This window comes from Microcaecilia unicolor, chromosome 8 (assembly GCF_901765095.1).
Source record: "Microcaecilia unicolor chromosome 8, aMicUni1.1, whole genome shotgun sequence".
NCBI lineage: Eukaryota > Metazoa > Chordata > Amphibia > Gymnophiona > Siphonopidae > Microcaecilia > Microcaecilia unicolor.
The window spans coordinates 188,678,350-188,694,758 of record NC_044038.1 but is presented as its reverse complement, the minus strand read 5'-3'; the positions used below and the strand labels follow the sequence as shown (position 1 = coordinate 188,694,758).

At 43.1% G+C, this 16,409-nt stretch overlaps 1 protein-coding gene across 3 annotated transcripts in view; it reads left to right on the top strand.

Moving 5' to 3' along the window:
• POFUT1 (protein O-fucosyltransferase 1) overlaps positions 1-16,409 on the top strand; it is a 140,981-nt gene that overhangs the window by 85,075 nt on the left and 39,497 nt on the right. For all 3 annotated transcript variants that reach the window (XR_003943206.1, XR_003943207.1, XM_030213110.1), the window contains 2 exons: positions 3,272-3,384; positions 11,798-11,990. Coding sequence is in view for 1 of the 3 variants with exons in the window: in XM_030213110.1 (XP_030068970.1) it covers positions 3,272-3,384; positions 11,798-11,990 (306 nt within the window). In the remaining 2 variants the exon portion in view is untranslated. The remainder of the gene's footprint in view (positions 1-3,271; positions 3,385-11,797; positions 11,991-16,409) is intronic.

The window sequence follows — 16,409 nt, the reverse complement described above, 5'->3', positions numbered from 1 at the left end:
CTTTGATCGAATGTATTAGTAAAAAAAAAAAAAAAAAAAAAGCTGATAGGTAAACAGACTTGTTTTGTCACATTCATAAAACAAAGAAATCCTCTCTGACCCTACCAGAGAAGACGATGAGTTCACTTTTAGGGTAGAATCCAAAGTACTTTATCTATTAGGGATCAAGGTTAAATGTAACCTGGTGTTAGTTTATAATAGTCTGTGCCAATTACACCAGAATCTAGTTCATTTTTTATTATTTTTAATTTGCAGTGCTCAGTTGTGCTGTAGTGCCTTTTAAACCATAAAATCCATATGGAATAAGACCTCAGCTGCCAAACATCACAGCACATATCCTTCCTTCCTTCCTTTCCTTGCTTTATAAGTATAACGAATCTTGTGCTGACCCAGTAAGATATGCTCTGTCTACTAACAGTCCGTAGCAAATATCTTAAATGAAAAAATCTTCACTTATCTTTACTGAGTAGATGTGTGGACTGAGTTTACTCCATGTCTCTCAGTGAAAAGTGTTCTGTGTTTAAAATCCTCTTTTCTTCTCGCTATTCCAGACGTGGGGACCACGTTTCACTCTTGGCGCTTTTTCAAGGGAATGTATTTCCAATCTAATAAATAAGCTACAAACATGCTTCCATTAACACTTGAAATCATCTTTGTTATATATGTGGTTTAAAAGGCACTACAGCACGACTGAGCACTGCAAATTAAAAATAATAAAAAGTGAACTAGATTCTGGTGTAATTGGCACAGACTACTACTACTACTACTATTTAGCATTTCTATAGCGCTACAAGGCGTACACAGCGCTGCACAAACATAGAAGAAAGACAGTCCCTGCTCAAAGAGCTTACAATCTAATAGACAAAAAATAAATAAAGTAAGCAAATCAAATCAATTAATGTGAACGGGAAGGAAGAGAGGAGGGTAGGTGGAGGCGAGTGGTTACAAGTGGTTACGAGTCAAAAGCAATGTTAAAGAGGTGGGCTTTCAGTCTAGATTTAAAGGTGGCCAAGGATGGGGCAAGACATAGGGCTCAGGAAGTTTATTCCAGGCGTAGGGTGCAGCGAGACAGAAGGCGCGAAGTCTGGAGTTGGCAGTAGTGGAGAAGGGAACAGATAAGAAGGATTTATCCATGGAGCGGAGTGCACGGGAAGGGGTGTAGGGAAGGACGAGTGTGGAGAGATACTGGGGAGCAGCAGAGTGAGTACATTTATAGGTTAGTAGAAGAAGTTTGAACAGGATGCGAAAACGAATAGGGAGCCAGTGAAGTGTCTTGAGGAGAAGGGGTAGTATGAGTAAAGCGACCCTGGCGGAAGACGAGATGGGCAGCAGACTAGAATCCAAAGTAGCCAAACAAGTTTATTTGTTAAGTTTGCCATCAAAATTCAGTGTGATATTAGAGACTATAAACAAACTAAACTCAAAACATTCTCTTCCAAAGAAAGCAGGTTAAGAAAAGATATGATAGAAACATTCAAATATTTTTTGGGCTTCGATAAAATCCCATCAAAAAGAAAATCAAGGACACGGGTCATAATACAAAGTGGGAAGGGAGAAGCTCATCAGAAATATTATTTTAATGAAAGGGCAGATTATAGTTGGAATAACCTATAAGCAGAGATGATAGTACTCAAAACACTGATTGAATTCAGTGTGCTTGGAACAGTTTCAGAGGGCAGTCATAAGGGTGAGATGAGCGACGGAGTCTCTAAATACAGGCATTTGGATGAGCTAAGGAGTCCTTATCTACCAACAACTACTATTTGGTATGTTAGAAACTGAGACTTCTTTTTGCATTTTTGGGGGGAGTTTGCACTGTTATGACCTGGCCTGGCATGGACCATGCATTGGGACCCTTGTTCAAGAATTTTGGTGTTCTTTGTGTGGTGTACACTTATTCTGGAAGTTGCAGACGTTGTTATGAAAATGGTTGAAGTCCTGCCATAAATAACAAAAACGCATACTGATTGCTTGTGCTCTTACAAACCTGTTTTATACCAGTTTCACAATGTGCATATGCAGTCATGAAGATAATTTGCTAATTTGTTTAATAAACATTTAGGTAGGAGAGGCTCTTGCTCAGTTAAATCACTTCTGACCACCTAAGTGCCGATATTCAGCGGCACTTAGCCGGACAGTGCCACTGAATAGCACCACAGGCTGTTCCTGCACTGTCCAGTTAATGCTGGAGCAGTCTGTGGATGAAGCATGGAAGGAGCCAGGACCTAACTGGTTAGCAGTCATATTCAGACCGCCAACTGGTTAGGTAAGTGACTAAAGTTAGGTCAGTAAAAAGGCTGCCCTAGCTTTAGCCGCAAAGCTAACTGGGCACCGATCTGAATATTGGCCGGTGCCCAGTTAGCTTCCGGGTTGCGGCACTCATTGGCAAATGTATACTATCCTACATCACTTTTTGTACTGTTAATCACAAGTTGTTAGCCACATTGAACATGATCTCTTGGGATAATGTGAGAGAGAAATGAAATTAAATAAATATTAGATATTTTTCAGAGATTCGATATAGTTACTGACTTGTATTCTAGCTATCCTGGAGTTGGAGTAGTAGTGTGTCTTGCCGTTGAGGAGATCTTTGCTTTACTCTCCAGAATCATACCTTGAAGGAATATTATGGAGATAATGTGTTTGGACCTTGGGTTAGGAAGGATGACTTTGTTGCAGGAATAATTCTTGATAGTAGGAGAGAGCCCTGAAGGATTCACTCTTACAGTATCTGATGGCTGGAATGTTCTTGGTTTGACTACCATAATTCTAGATTGTAAACAGTGGTGTACCAAGGACGGGGCAGTTCACCCCGGGTGCACACTGCAAGGGGGTGTAGGGAGCATGTCTGCTCCGCTGGTTCCCTGCTCTCTTTGTTACTTCCTGTTCTGGAGCAGGGAACTGGCGGAACTGACAGCCACGCGACTACTCCCTGCACCCCCAGGAGGTGATGCGCCTGGGAGAGGGGGGTAGGGGTATGCAGTGGCAAACCGCCTCGGGTGGCAGCCGACATAGAAACGTCACTGATTGTAAGCCCTTTGGGGATTGGAAAATGCCTACTCAACCTGAATGAAATTTGCCTTGAGTTACGAATAAAAAAGTGTGAGCTAAATCCTGAAATAAAATTAATTGCAAATGTTCTGCCATAAGTGTCAAAACTGCAGTATTAATTGACTGGGAATTCTCTTGGTTGATTCTTGTATTTGGGGCAATGAACTATTTCTGCCCTTTTTCACTTTGTATTTTTTTCTCTTTCTCTCTCGGCTTGCAGGATGGGAACCCCTTTGCTCCTTTTTGGGACCATTTTGATGTTGATTTTAGTGGGTCAGAGCTCTTTGGAGGTCTTTCTTTCAGTTCGTATTATAAAGATCAGTGGTTGAGAAGGTATGAAGGGCACAGCTGAAGAGCAAGACTGGGAGGTGAAAGTGTGAGCATGCAAACTTGGCAAATTCACAACATTTCATTGATTTGTATATGGGGAGGGAGATGTTACCCTACAATCTGGTATTGTCCTGATACAATATTTGTCTTGTTAATTTGATAAGTGTAAAGAGCCTTTCTACGAGGACAAGCAGGCTTACAATTCTCACGTGGGTAGACGCATCCAATGCGCATGTGCAAGTGTCTTCCCACCTGCTGCGCGGCCGCGGCTTTCAGTTTCATTTTCTCCTTGTGAAAAGCAGTGGCTTTTTTTGCTTGTTCCTCAAACGTCTGGGAGAGAGCTATTTTTTGTGCCTTTCGGCTGTGTTTGCAACCAACTTACTTTTTTCTCTTGCGGTCCCTAGCTTTTTTGCCCACTTTTTAATTTCTTTTCTTTTTCGGCACGGGCCAGTTTTAGGCCTGCTCGGTCGGGCCCCTTTTTTGTGCCGCCTTCTCCTTTTTTTAGGCACCACTGTGACTTTTAATTTTGCTGAAGCCGTTTTTCCATGTATGTCATTGAAGACTCCCAGGTGCTTCAAACACTGACCATCTCAGGAAAAGACACCCATTCTTGGTGTCTACAGTGCTTCGGGCCCATTCCATTCCCCGTAGAAGTGGAGGATCAGCCCAGGGCCAAGATGTTTGAGGTCCTGGACTACACCTCCCCTCATAAAAAGGCAGTGATGGCTCCTCTCCACGAGTTACTCAAGGCAGTCCTCGTTCGGAACTGTGGTCCCCAAGAAAAATAACACCCAGTATCGGATCCACGGTGAACCTGGGTTGGTGAGGTCTCAGTTACCCCTTGACTCCATGGTGGTGGATGCCGCTCTAAAAAAAAACCCCAGGATTAGTAGGCACTGTGCCTTGGCTCCCCCAGGCAGAGAAGCTAGAACCCTGGACTCTTTTGGGAGAAAAAATACTTCCAGCCCACAGGAAGTATCTTTGGTTTTGGCTGGGAACACATCACTTTCAGTACTGCGTGTTGCCTTTTGGCCTCGCGTCAGCTCCCAGGATTTTACCTAGTGGTAGTCACAGCATCACTATGCAGACTGGGAGTCCATGTATTCCCTAATCTCAATGATTGGTGAAAAGCACCTCCGAGGACGGTGCTCGGGAGTCCATGTAGATGACTAGGGTTCTTGATCAACTACCCCAAGTCCCATCTTCATCCTGTTCAACAGTTGGAGTAGGAGCCCTGCTCGATACAAAGAATGTCCGAGCTTACCTCCCGGGGCTGTATGTGGACAATCTTCTTTCGCTAGATTCTAAGGTTCGGACATCACAGCTGGTCACAGCTCGGCAGATGTTGAAATTGTTGGGCTACATGGCTTCCACAGTGTACGATACACCCATGGCACGTCTACACATGAGATCTTCTCAATGGACCCTGGCTTCTCAGTGATATCAAGCCACGGGAAGTTTAGAAGATGTCATCCAAGTGTCCCCGGAGCTTGCACATTCCCTTCAATGGTCGACAATTTGACCTTAAGACTTCCGTTTCAAATTCCTCAGCCACAAAAAGTGCTGACGATGGAGGCATCTCTCCTAGGTTGGGGAGCTCATGTAGATGGGCACACTCAAGGAGCTTGATCCTTCAGGAAACGGATCTTCAGCTCAATCTCCTGGAGCTCCGAGTGACATGGATTAATGAGACAAAGTCAACATGGATTTAGTGAAGGGAAATCTTGCCTCACCAATCTACTACATTTCTTTGAAGGGGTGGATAAAGGTGAGGCGGTAGATATTGTGTATCTGGATTTTCAGAAGGCGTTTGACAAAGTACCTCATGAAATTGGAGAGTCATGGGATAGAAGGTAGTATTCTATTGTTGATTAAAAACTGGTTAAAAGATAGAAAACAGAGAGTAGGGTTAAATGGTCAGTATTCTCAATGGAGAAGGGTAGTTAGTGGGGTTCCCCAGGGGTCTGTGCTGGGACCGCTGCTTTTTAATATATTTGTAAATGACCTAGAGGTGGGAGTAACTAGTGAGGTAATTAAATTTGCTGATGACACAAAGTTATTCAAAGTCTTTAAATTGCAGGAGGATTGTGAAAAATTACAAGGGGACCTTACGAGACTGGGCATCTAAATGGCAGATGATGTTTAATGTGAGCAAGTGCAAAGTGATGCATGTGGGAAAGAGGAACCTGAATTACAGAAGATACAAATTAAACAAGAAACTAAAGAGAAGAAAAAAATTCCACTGAAATGTAGATGGAAAGCGATGACCGCAAATGCTCGCAGTCTAAGCAATAAAGTTCATGACCTTCAAGCCCTGATATTGGAGGTAGATTTAGACGTTGTTGTAGTCACGGAGAAGTGGCTCAATGGTTCCCATAAATGGAATGCAAACATACCAGGCTATAATCTATTTAGGAAGGATAGAGATGGTCGTAAAGGTGGAGGAGTAGCTCTGTATGTGAGAAATGATATTGCTGCGACTGAAATGAGAGGGGCCTGGGGAAAGGAAGAAGCGATATGGATCACCTTAAAAAGAGATGATAGAACCTCTGTCCATGGTGTTGTCTACAGACCTCCGACACAATTGGAGGAACTAGATAAAGATCTGATTGCAGATATTCAAAAGTTGGCAAAGAAGAGAGGTGCTGTTGCTGGGAGATTTCAATCTGCCAGATGTAGATTGGAAGGTTCCATCTGCTGAATCGGAAAGAGGTAGAGAGATCGTGGATGCTTTTCAAAGTGCTTTGCTCAGAGAAATGGTGACAGAACTCATGAGGGAGGGAGCGACGCTGGATCTGGTGCTCACAAATGGGGATAGTGTGTCAAATGTCTGAGTGGGTGCCCACCTGGGCAGCAGTGACCATCAAACAGTCTGGTTTGATATGACAGCTGAAGTGGAAGGCGGCCACTCAAAACTCAAAGTCCTGGATTTCAAGCATGCTGACTTTAGTAAAATGGGGGAATACCTGAGGAAGGAGCTGATGGGCTGGGAGGACATACGAGAAATGGAAGGACAGTGGTCCAGGCTGAAAGAAGCTATAAATATGGCCACAAACCTTTATGTAAGGAGAGTAAATAAAAGCAAGAGAAAAAGGAAACCAATATGGTTCTCCAAGCAAGTGGCTGAGAAAATAAAGGCTAAAGAGTTGGCGTTTGAAATACAGAAAAACTAAAGAAGAGGAACACGGAGAGGAATACCGGATGAAACTGAAAGAAGCCGAGAGAGAGAGACGTCTGGTGAAAGCGGAAGAAAAGGAAGGAGGGGTGACAAAAATTTCTTCAGGTATATTAGTGAAAGGAGGAAGACTAAAAAGGGAATTGTGAGACGACTGAAAGATGCTGTGAACCGCTATGTAGATAATGATGAAGAAAAAGCAAATTTACTAAATAGATACTTTTGTTCTGTTTTCACAGAAGAAAATCCTGGAGAAGGACCGCGATTGACTGGCATAAGTACATATGAGAATGGAGTGGATAAAGCACAGTTCACGGAAGAGAGTGTGTATGAACAAGTTGAAAATCTAAAGATGGACAAAGCCATGGGACCGGAACGGGATCCACCCCAGGATTTGAGGGAGCTCAGAGAGCTTCTGGCAGGTCCTCTTAAAGATTTGTTTAATAAATCCTTGGAGAGGTTCCGAGGGATTGGAGAACAGCGGATGTGGTCCCTATTCACAAAAGTGGTGATAAGAAGCTGGAAACTAAAGGTCGGTAAGCCTCACTTCGGTTATTGGAAAAGTAATGGAAGCAATGCTGAAAGAAAGGATAGTGAATTTCCTGGAAGCCAATAAGTTACAAGATCCGAGACAACATGGTTTTACCAAAGGTAAATCGTGCCAAATGAATCTCATTGAATTCTTTGACTGGGTGACCGGAGAATTGAATCATGGACGTGCTATAGACATGATCTACTTAGATTTCAGCAAAGCTTTAGACACGGTTCTCCACGGGAGGCTCTTGAATAAACTTGACAGGCTGAAGATAGGACCCAACGTGGTGAACCGGATTAGGAACTGGATGACGGACAGACGCCAGAGGGTGGTGGTTAATGGAGTTCGCTTGGAAGAGGGAAGGGTGAGTAGTGGAATGCCTCAGGGATTGGTGCTGGGGCCGATTCTGTTCAATATATTTGTGGGTGACATTGCCGAAGGGTTGGAGGGTAAAGTTTGCCTTTTTGCGGATGATACTAAGATTTGTAACGGAGTGGACACCCAGGAGGGAGTGGAAAACATGAAAAAGGATCTGAGGAAGCTAGAAGAATGGTCTAAGGTTTGGCATTTAAAATTCAATGCGAAGAAATGCAAAGTGATGCACTTAGGGAGTAGAAATCCACGGGAGACGTGTGTGTTAGGCGGTGTGAGTCTGATATGTACAGACGGGGAGAGGGATCTTGGGGTGATAGTATCTGAGGATCTGAAGGTGACGAAACAGTGTGACAAGGCGGTGGCCGTTAGAAGGTTGCTAGGCTGTATAGAGAGAGGTGTGACCAGCAGAAGAAAGGAGGTGTTGATGCCCCTGTATAAGTCGTTGGTGAGGCCCTACCTGGAGTATTGTGTTCAGTTTTGGAGGCCGTGTCTTGCTAAGGATGTAAAAAGAATTGAAGCGGTGCAAAGAAAAGCTACAAAAATGGTATGGGATTTGCGTTACAAGAAGTATGAGGAGAGACTTGCTGACATGAACTTGTATACCCTGGAGGAAAGGAGAAACAGGGGTGATATACACACGTTCAAATATTTGAAAGGTATTAATCCTCAAGCGAACCTTTTCCGTAGATGGGAAGGCAGTAGAACTAGAGGACATGAAATGAGATTGAAGGGGGGCGGACTTAAGAAAATGTCAGGAAGCATTTTTTCACGGAGAGAGTGGTGGATACTTGGAATGCCCTCCCGCGGGATGTGGTGGAGATGAAAACGGGAACGGAATTCAAAAATGAGTGGGATAAACATAATGGAATCCTGTTCAGAAGGAAGGGATCCTCAGAAGCTTAGCGGAGATTGGGTGGCAGAGCCGGTGATTGGGAGGTGGGGTTAGTGCTGGGCAAACATCTACAGTCTGTGCCCTGAAAATGACAGATACAAATCAAGGTCAGGTATACACATAAAGTAGCACATATGAGCTTATCTTGTTGGGCAGACTAGATGGATCGTGCAGGTCTTTCTCTGCCGTCATCTACTATGTTACTACAGCTACGTCAGGCAAGGTTCCACGTGAGGAGTCACAGACCAAGAAAAGGGATCTAGGTGTCGTCGTTGATACGTTGAAACCTTCTGCTTAGTGTGCTGCTGCGGCTAAGAAAGCAAATAGAATGTTAGGTATTATTAGGAAAGGAATGGAAAACAAAAATGAGGATGTTATAATGCTGTTGTATCGCTCCATGGTGCGACCACACCTTGAATATTGTGTTGAATTCTTGTTGCATCTCAAAAGAAATATAGTGAAATTTAGAAAAGATACAGAGAAGGGCGATGAAAATGATAAAAGAGATGGGACGACTTCCCTATGAAGAAAGGCTAAAGCGGCTAGGGCTCTTGAGCGTGGAGAACAGGCGGCTGAGGGGAGATATGATAGTGGTCTATAAAATAATGAGTGGAGTTGAATGGGTAGACGTGAAGCATCTGTTTATGCTTTCCAAAAATACTAGGACTAGGGGACATGCAATGAAACTACAATGTAGTAAATTTAAAATGAATCGGAGAATCTTTTTCTTCACTCAACATGTAATTAAACTCTGGAATTCGTTGCCAGAGAATGTGGTAAAGGCGGTTAGCTTAGTGGAGTTTTAAAAAGGTTTGGACGGCTTCCTAAAGAAAAAGACCATAGACCTTTATTAAATGAACTTGGGGAAAATCCACTATTTCTGGGATAAGCAGTATAGAATGTTTCGTACTTTTTTGAGGATCTTGCCAGGTTTTTGTGACCTGGATTGGCCACTGTTGGAAACAGGATACTGGGCTTGATGGACCTTTGTTCTTTCCCAGTATGGCAATACTTACGTACTTATGATCTGGAATGCTCTAAAGGCTTTCAGAGATTGGCTGCTCCATCAAATTATTCTCATTCAAACAGACAATCAGGTTGCAATGTGTTACACCAACAAGCAGGGGGGTACCAGATCTCGCCCTCTGTGATAGGAAGCCGTCCAGATGTGGCATTGGGCTCGCCAACACTGCATATTTCTCCAAGCCATTTATCTGATGGGCTTAAACAACGAGCTGGCCGACAGGCTGAGCAGGATAATGCAACCTCATGAGTGGTTTCTAAATATGGGCATACCCCGCTAGATCTTCCGAGCATGGGGTACCCCCTCAGTGGATCTTTTTGCCACTCAGGTCAATCGCAAGGTCCCTCAGTTCTGTTCCAGGCTTCAGGCCCACGACAGACTAGCATCTGATGCCTTCCTTCTCAATTGGGGGACAGGTCTTCTGTAAGCGTATCCTCCGATACCTCTAGTGGGAAAGACTGTTGAAACTCGAGCAAGACCGTGGAACTGTGATTCTGATTGCACCCTACTGGCCGCATCAGATATGGTTCCTCTTCTTCTGGAATTGTCCTCCAAAGAACCATGGAAGAGTGTTTTCCAACCCTCATCATTCAGAACGAGGGGTCACTTCTACACCCCAACCTCCAGTCTCTGACTGTCACGGCCTGAATGTTGAAAGCCTAGAATTTGCTTCCTTTGGTCTTTCAGAGGGTGTTATCCAGGTCTTGCTGGCTTCCAGGAAAGATTCCACTAAGAGGTGTTATTCTTTCAAATGGAGGAGGTTTGCCATCTGGTGTGACAGCAAGGCCATAGATCTCCTTTCTTGTCCTGCACAGACTGTGCTTGAATACGTTCTACACTTTTCAGAGTCTGATCTCAAGACCAGATCCGTAAAGGTTCACCTTAGTGCAGTTAGTGCTTATCAGTGTGTAGAAGGTAAGCCTATATCTTGACAGCGTTTAGTTGTTCATTTCATGAGAGGCTTGCTTTTTCAAAACCTCCTGTCAAACCTCCACCAGTGTCATGGGATCTCAATATCATTCTCACCTAGCTGATGAAAGCTCCTTTTCAACCACTGAATTCCTGCCATCTGAAGTACTTGAACTGGAAGGTCATTTTCTTGATGACTGTTACTTCAGCTCGTAGAGTCAGTGAGCTTCAGGCCTTAGTAGTGGATGCACCTTATACTAAGTTTCATCACAACAGAGTAGTCCTCTGCATGCACCCTAAGTTCTTACCAAAGGTGGTGTCAGAGTTTAATCTGAACCAATCAGTTGTCTTGCCAACATTTTTTCCCCGTCCCTATGCCCACCCTGTCGAAAGCAGCTTGCACACCTTGGACTGCAAGAGAGCATTGACCTTTTACATGGAGTGGACGAAGCCTTTCAGACAGTCTGCCCAGTTGTTTGTTTCTTTTGATCCCAACATGATGGTGGTCACCATCGGGAACACACCACATCCCATTGGCTAGCAGATTGCATCTCCTTTGCTTATGCCCAGGCTGGGCTGACTTTGGAGAGTTATTTCATGGCTCATAATGTTAGAGCCATGGCTGCATTGGTAGCCCACTTGAAGTTATCTTCCATTGAAGAGATTTGCAATGCTGCAACCTGGTCTTCAGTCCACACAATCACATCACACTACTGCATTGAGCAGGATATCTGATGCAACAGTCGGTTTGGGCAGTCAGTGTTGCAGAATCTGTTTGGGGTCTAGAATCCAATTCCACCCTCCTAGGCCCATTTTGTTGTGTTCCAGATTGCACCCTCATCTAGTTGTATATAGTTTCAGGTTAATCTGCGTTAAGTCCTTGCTGTTGCGAGGCCCAATTGACCATTGTTTGTTGTTTTGGGTGAGCCTTGATGCTAGGGATCCCTACTTGTGAGAATTGTAAGCCTGCTTGTCCTTGGAGAAAGCGAAGATAACTTACCTGTAGCAGGTATTATCCGAGGACAGCAGGCTTCATATTCTCACAATCCCGCCCACCTCCCCTTGGAGTTGCCTTTTCTTCATATTTTATTTCATATTTTTGCTTTTATATTAAACTGAAAGGTGCGGCCTCGCTGCGGGCGGGAAGGCACTTGTGCATGAGCATTGGAGTGCTGCTCGCGCTCCAGAAAGCGCTCGTTGTTTTTTCTATGGCATTTTGTCGACCTGGGCAACGTAGGATGTGTCTACCCACTTGTGAGAATATAAAGCCTGCTGTCCTCAGAGAATACCTGCAACAAGTAAGTATCTTCGCTTATTCTATTAACAATTCTTAAGAGCACCGCAGCTATTAGGTAATATGTGTGATACCCTTTTCTTTTGATTCATTTCTTGAGTCTCTTTCCTGTTACAGTTAAATGCCAATTTTTTCTGATGTTTTTTTTATTGCTGCCTCTTTCCTGAGTTAGCTGAGATGTCCCCTTATTGACATGTTTTCCTTTATTTAAGATTCCCGCCATCAAGACATCCAGTGCTTGCTCTACCTGGTGCTCCTGCTCAGTTTCCAGTTCTAGAGGAGCACCGACCACTGCAGAAATATATTGTGTGGTCAGATAAAATGGTGCAGGAAGGGGAGGCCTACATCAGTTCTTTACTGGTTCGACCTTATATAGGAATCCATTTGAGAATTGGATCGGATTGGGTATGTTCTTGACTTCTAACATTTTATTTTCAAGGGCAATATTTTTTTTTAGGTCAAGCAAGCCTCAAGAATGAAAGGAATAAAGCACCAAAATGGTCCAAAGTGGTGAAAATCTATTCATTTATTGTCACAGACACATTCAGAAACTCAAATGCAGTCCCAGATAAACTCAACATAGGCCGTGTTTTGGCTTATCAGCCTTCTTCAGGAGTTGGCTGCTGGTATGGACTGTAAAAATAATATCAGAAAAATTCAAGGAACAAAAGGAGGAAAAACCTCAAAGGGCTTCTCATCACTCGGTTATGGGTGGTCTATGCCCACAGTGTAGAATAAAAGGTAGCTGTAAGATCGTGGATGCTAAAACTACACCTTTCTTGCCATAATTCAATGAGAAGCGCATCAGTAGCACTGCTGATTTCAATTGGTGCTTTATTCCTTCCACTCTTGAGGTTTGCTTGCGCTGTTGTGTGGAGGCACTGGTTTTCTCTGTGTGTTTGGAAGGTCTCTATTTTTCAGTCTGACAGGAGAAGGGCATGTCAAACTTATCAGTACTATGTGGTCAGACCAGGTTGATGATGAGCCCTCACTGTGCTTTTTGCTGATTTAATGTGGGAGTAATGAGATTGTGACTGTAGCTTATTCCTCCACATCTACTTGTACTTTGACTTAGAAATTGAGGTTTCTTAGTTAAGAATCATTTCTGGAACTGAAATGCTATGATATGCTAATAGAATTTTATATCCCACAAAATCCCTGAAACAACAGGTTCAGAGTGGTTTAGAAACATTAATAAAAATACAATATCAATATTAAATATCAACACTAATTTAAAATAGTCAAGTATTCAATCTCTTTCTAAACACACTATAAGAAGGACTTTGACAAATATTTAAGGGTAACATATTCCATTGCTTAACTGCATAGTAAGAAAAAGATCCTTCATGAACTTACTTATAATGTATGCCTTTAACAGTTGGAAAAGATATAAGTAAACGTTCGTTACTATGAGATCCTGTTAACATTTCAATTAAAGAAGGAAAATTATCCAGAACATCACCAATTAAAGTTTTAAAAATTAAACAGCAAATTTTAAATTTAACTTGTGCATCAATGCAAATTTAAAAACAGAGAACACGTGGTCAAATTTTGATTTATGATAAATCAACGTCACTACCATATTTTGAATCAAGCATAACTTTCTCAGCAATTTAAAAGACAGCCCTTTTATGTAATGCATTACTATAATCCAATAGTGATAAAATCACTGCCTGGACTAGTATTCTGAAATGTTCCTGATAAAAGTTTGATCGTATAAGTCGCAATCGTTTCAATTTGAAAAAAGCCTTTTTAACTATCAAATTCACCTGAGGTTCAGAAGTCAAAGATGAATCCAATAACACCTAATATCCTAGACACAGTTTCCACTTTAAAAATTGTACCATCTGACCACTTCCATACTAAACCATAAAAATTGTCTTATCTACATTAAGTTTTAACCTATTTTTAAATGACTAACAATTTCCTTCAAAATAGCTGACACACTTTCTAAAAATAGATGAATCTGTGTATGAACAGGAACCAGTACAAATATATCATCCACAGATGAAAAAAATATGTTCATCTGATAACAGATGAATCGTACATAAAGAACTCATATAGATATTAGAAAGCAAAGCAACTGTCCCTGACACCTTCAAGCATGCTGTTGTCACACCACTCCTCAAAAAACCATCGCTTCACCCTACTTGTCCCTCCAACTACCGCCCCATGTCCCTCCTACCCTTCCTTTCCAAGATACTTGAACGCGCCGTTCTCAGCCGTTGCCTTGATTTTCTCTCCTCTCATGCCATCCTCGATCCGCTTCAATCCGGCTTTCGTCCCCTACACTAGACAGAAATGGCACTATCTAAAGTCTGCAATGACCTGTTCCTTGCCAAATCCAAAGGTCACTACTCCATCTTCATCCTCCTCGACCTATCCGCCGCTTTTGACACTGTCAATCACAATTTACTTCTTGCCACACTGTCCTCATTTGGGGTCCAGGGCTCTGTCCTCTCCTGGTTCTCCTCTTATCTCTCCCACCGTACCTTCAGAGTACATTCTCATGGTTCCTCCACCCCCATCCCGCTCTCTGTTGGAGTTCCTCAGGGATCTGTCCTTGGACCCCTTCTCTTCTCAATCTACACCTCTTCCCTGGGCTCCCCGATCTCATCTCATGGTTTCCAATATCATCTTTATGCTGACGACACCCAGCTTTATCTCTCCACACCAGACATCACTGTGGAAACCCAGGCCAAAGTATCGGCCTGCTTATCCGACATTGCTGCCTGGATGTCCAACCGCCACCTGAAACTGAACATGGCCAAGACAGAGCTTATTGTCTTCCCTCCCAAACCCACTTCTCCTCTCCCTCCACTCTCCATCTCAGTTGATAACACCCTCATCGTCCCCGTCTCATCTGCCTGCAACCTCGGAGTCATCTTCGACTCCTCCCTCTCCTCTGCGCATATCCAGCAGATAGCCAAGACCTGTCGCTTCTTCCTCTATAACATTAGCAAAATTCGCCCCTTCCTCTCTGAGCACACCACCCGAACTCTCATCCACTCTCTCATTACCTCTTACCTTGACTACTGCAACCTACTCCTCACTGGCCTCCCACTTAGCCATCTATCCCTCTTTCAGTCCGTTCAGAACTCTGCTGCACGTCTTATCTTCCGCCTGGACCGATATGCTCATATCACCCCTCAAGTCACTTCACTGGCTTCCGATCAGGTACCGCATACAGTTCAAGCTTCTCCTACTAACCTACAAATGCACTCGATCTGCAGCCCCTCCTTACCTCTCTACCCTCATCTCCTCTTACGTTCCTACCCGTAACCTCCGCTCTCAAGAGAAATCCCTCCTTTCAGTACCCTTCTCCACCACCGCCAACTCCAGGCTCCGCCCTTTCTGCCTCACCTCACCCCATGCTTGGAATAAACTCCCTGAGCCCATACGCCAGGCCCCCTCCCTGCCCATCTTCAAATCCTTACTCAAAGCCCACCTCTTCAATGTGGCCTTCGGCACCTAACCACTTTACCTCTCTTCAGGAAATCTAGACTGCCCCAACTTGACATTTCGTCCTTTAGATTGTAAGCTCCTTTGAGCAGGGACTGGCCTTCTTTATTACACTGTACAGCGCTGCGTAACCCTAGTAGCACTCTAGAAATGTTTAGTAGTAGTAGTAGATATCGGAGACCCCTGTGGAACACCACATGTGAGATCCAAGACTCAGAAAATACGCCATCCTTTAACACCACATAATCTCTAGATTTTTATTCATTTATTTGTTGCATTTGTATCCCACATTTTCCCACCTCTTTGCAGCTCCACCTCTTTGCAGGCTCAATGTGGCTTACAATACATCCTGAACAGTGAGAATGCATAAGAAAGTATACATTTAGTAATAACAGAAAGATTTTGGGTAACATGATCTAAAAAAAACTCTCAAACCATTTGAATACTGTTCCTGTCACACCAATTTTTGATAATCTGTGTAATAAAATATCATGATTGACTGACTGTATCAAACGCTGCAGACACATCAAACTGTAAAAGCAATGTCTGGTTACCTCTACTCAAATAACTTCTAACATAAGAGATCAGTTCTATTAGAAGAGTTTCAGTACTAAAAAAAGCTCCGGAAACCATATTGAGATGACAATAGTATATTACTATTCCCAAGAAAAATTTTAGTTGAGAAGACACAATAAATTCAACCAACTTAGTAAGGAGCAGAATTTCAGCAACTGGTCTAAAACTAGCCACTAAGGTTAGATCTAAATCATTACCTTTTGGCAGTGGAGTAGGCAGTATCTAACTAAATGAGGAGGAAAACTAGCTCTGAGCCAACACAGCAATCAACTTGTATCAAACATGGACAAGGTAAATATCATTAAACATTGTCGCTGGACAGATATCTAATGAACCAGGAGTACTAGACAGTCTCTTAATATCTTGAATTTCCGAATTTGTCACCTTCTGAAAGAGGTGTGAGGATGTTATAATGCCATTGTATCGCTCCATGGTGCGACCACACCTTGAGTATTGTGTTCAATTCTGGTCACCGCATCTCAAGAAAGATATAATAGAATTGGAAAAGGTGCAGCGAAGGGCGACTAAAATGATAGCGGGGATGGGATGACTTCCTTATGAAGAAAGACAAAGGAGGCTAGGGCTTTTCAGCTTGGAAAACAGACGGCTGAGGGGAGACATGATACAGGTATATAAAATAATGAGTGGAGTGGAACAGGTGGATGTGAAGCGCCTGTTCACGCTTTCCAAAAATACTAGGACTAGGGGGCATGCGATAAAACTGCAGTGTAGCAAATTTAAAACAAATCGGAGAAAGGTTTTCTTCACTCAAACACATAATTAAAC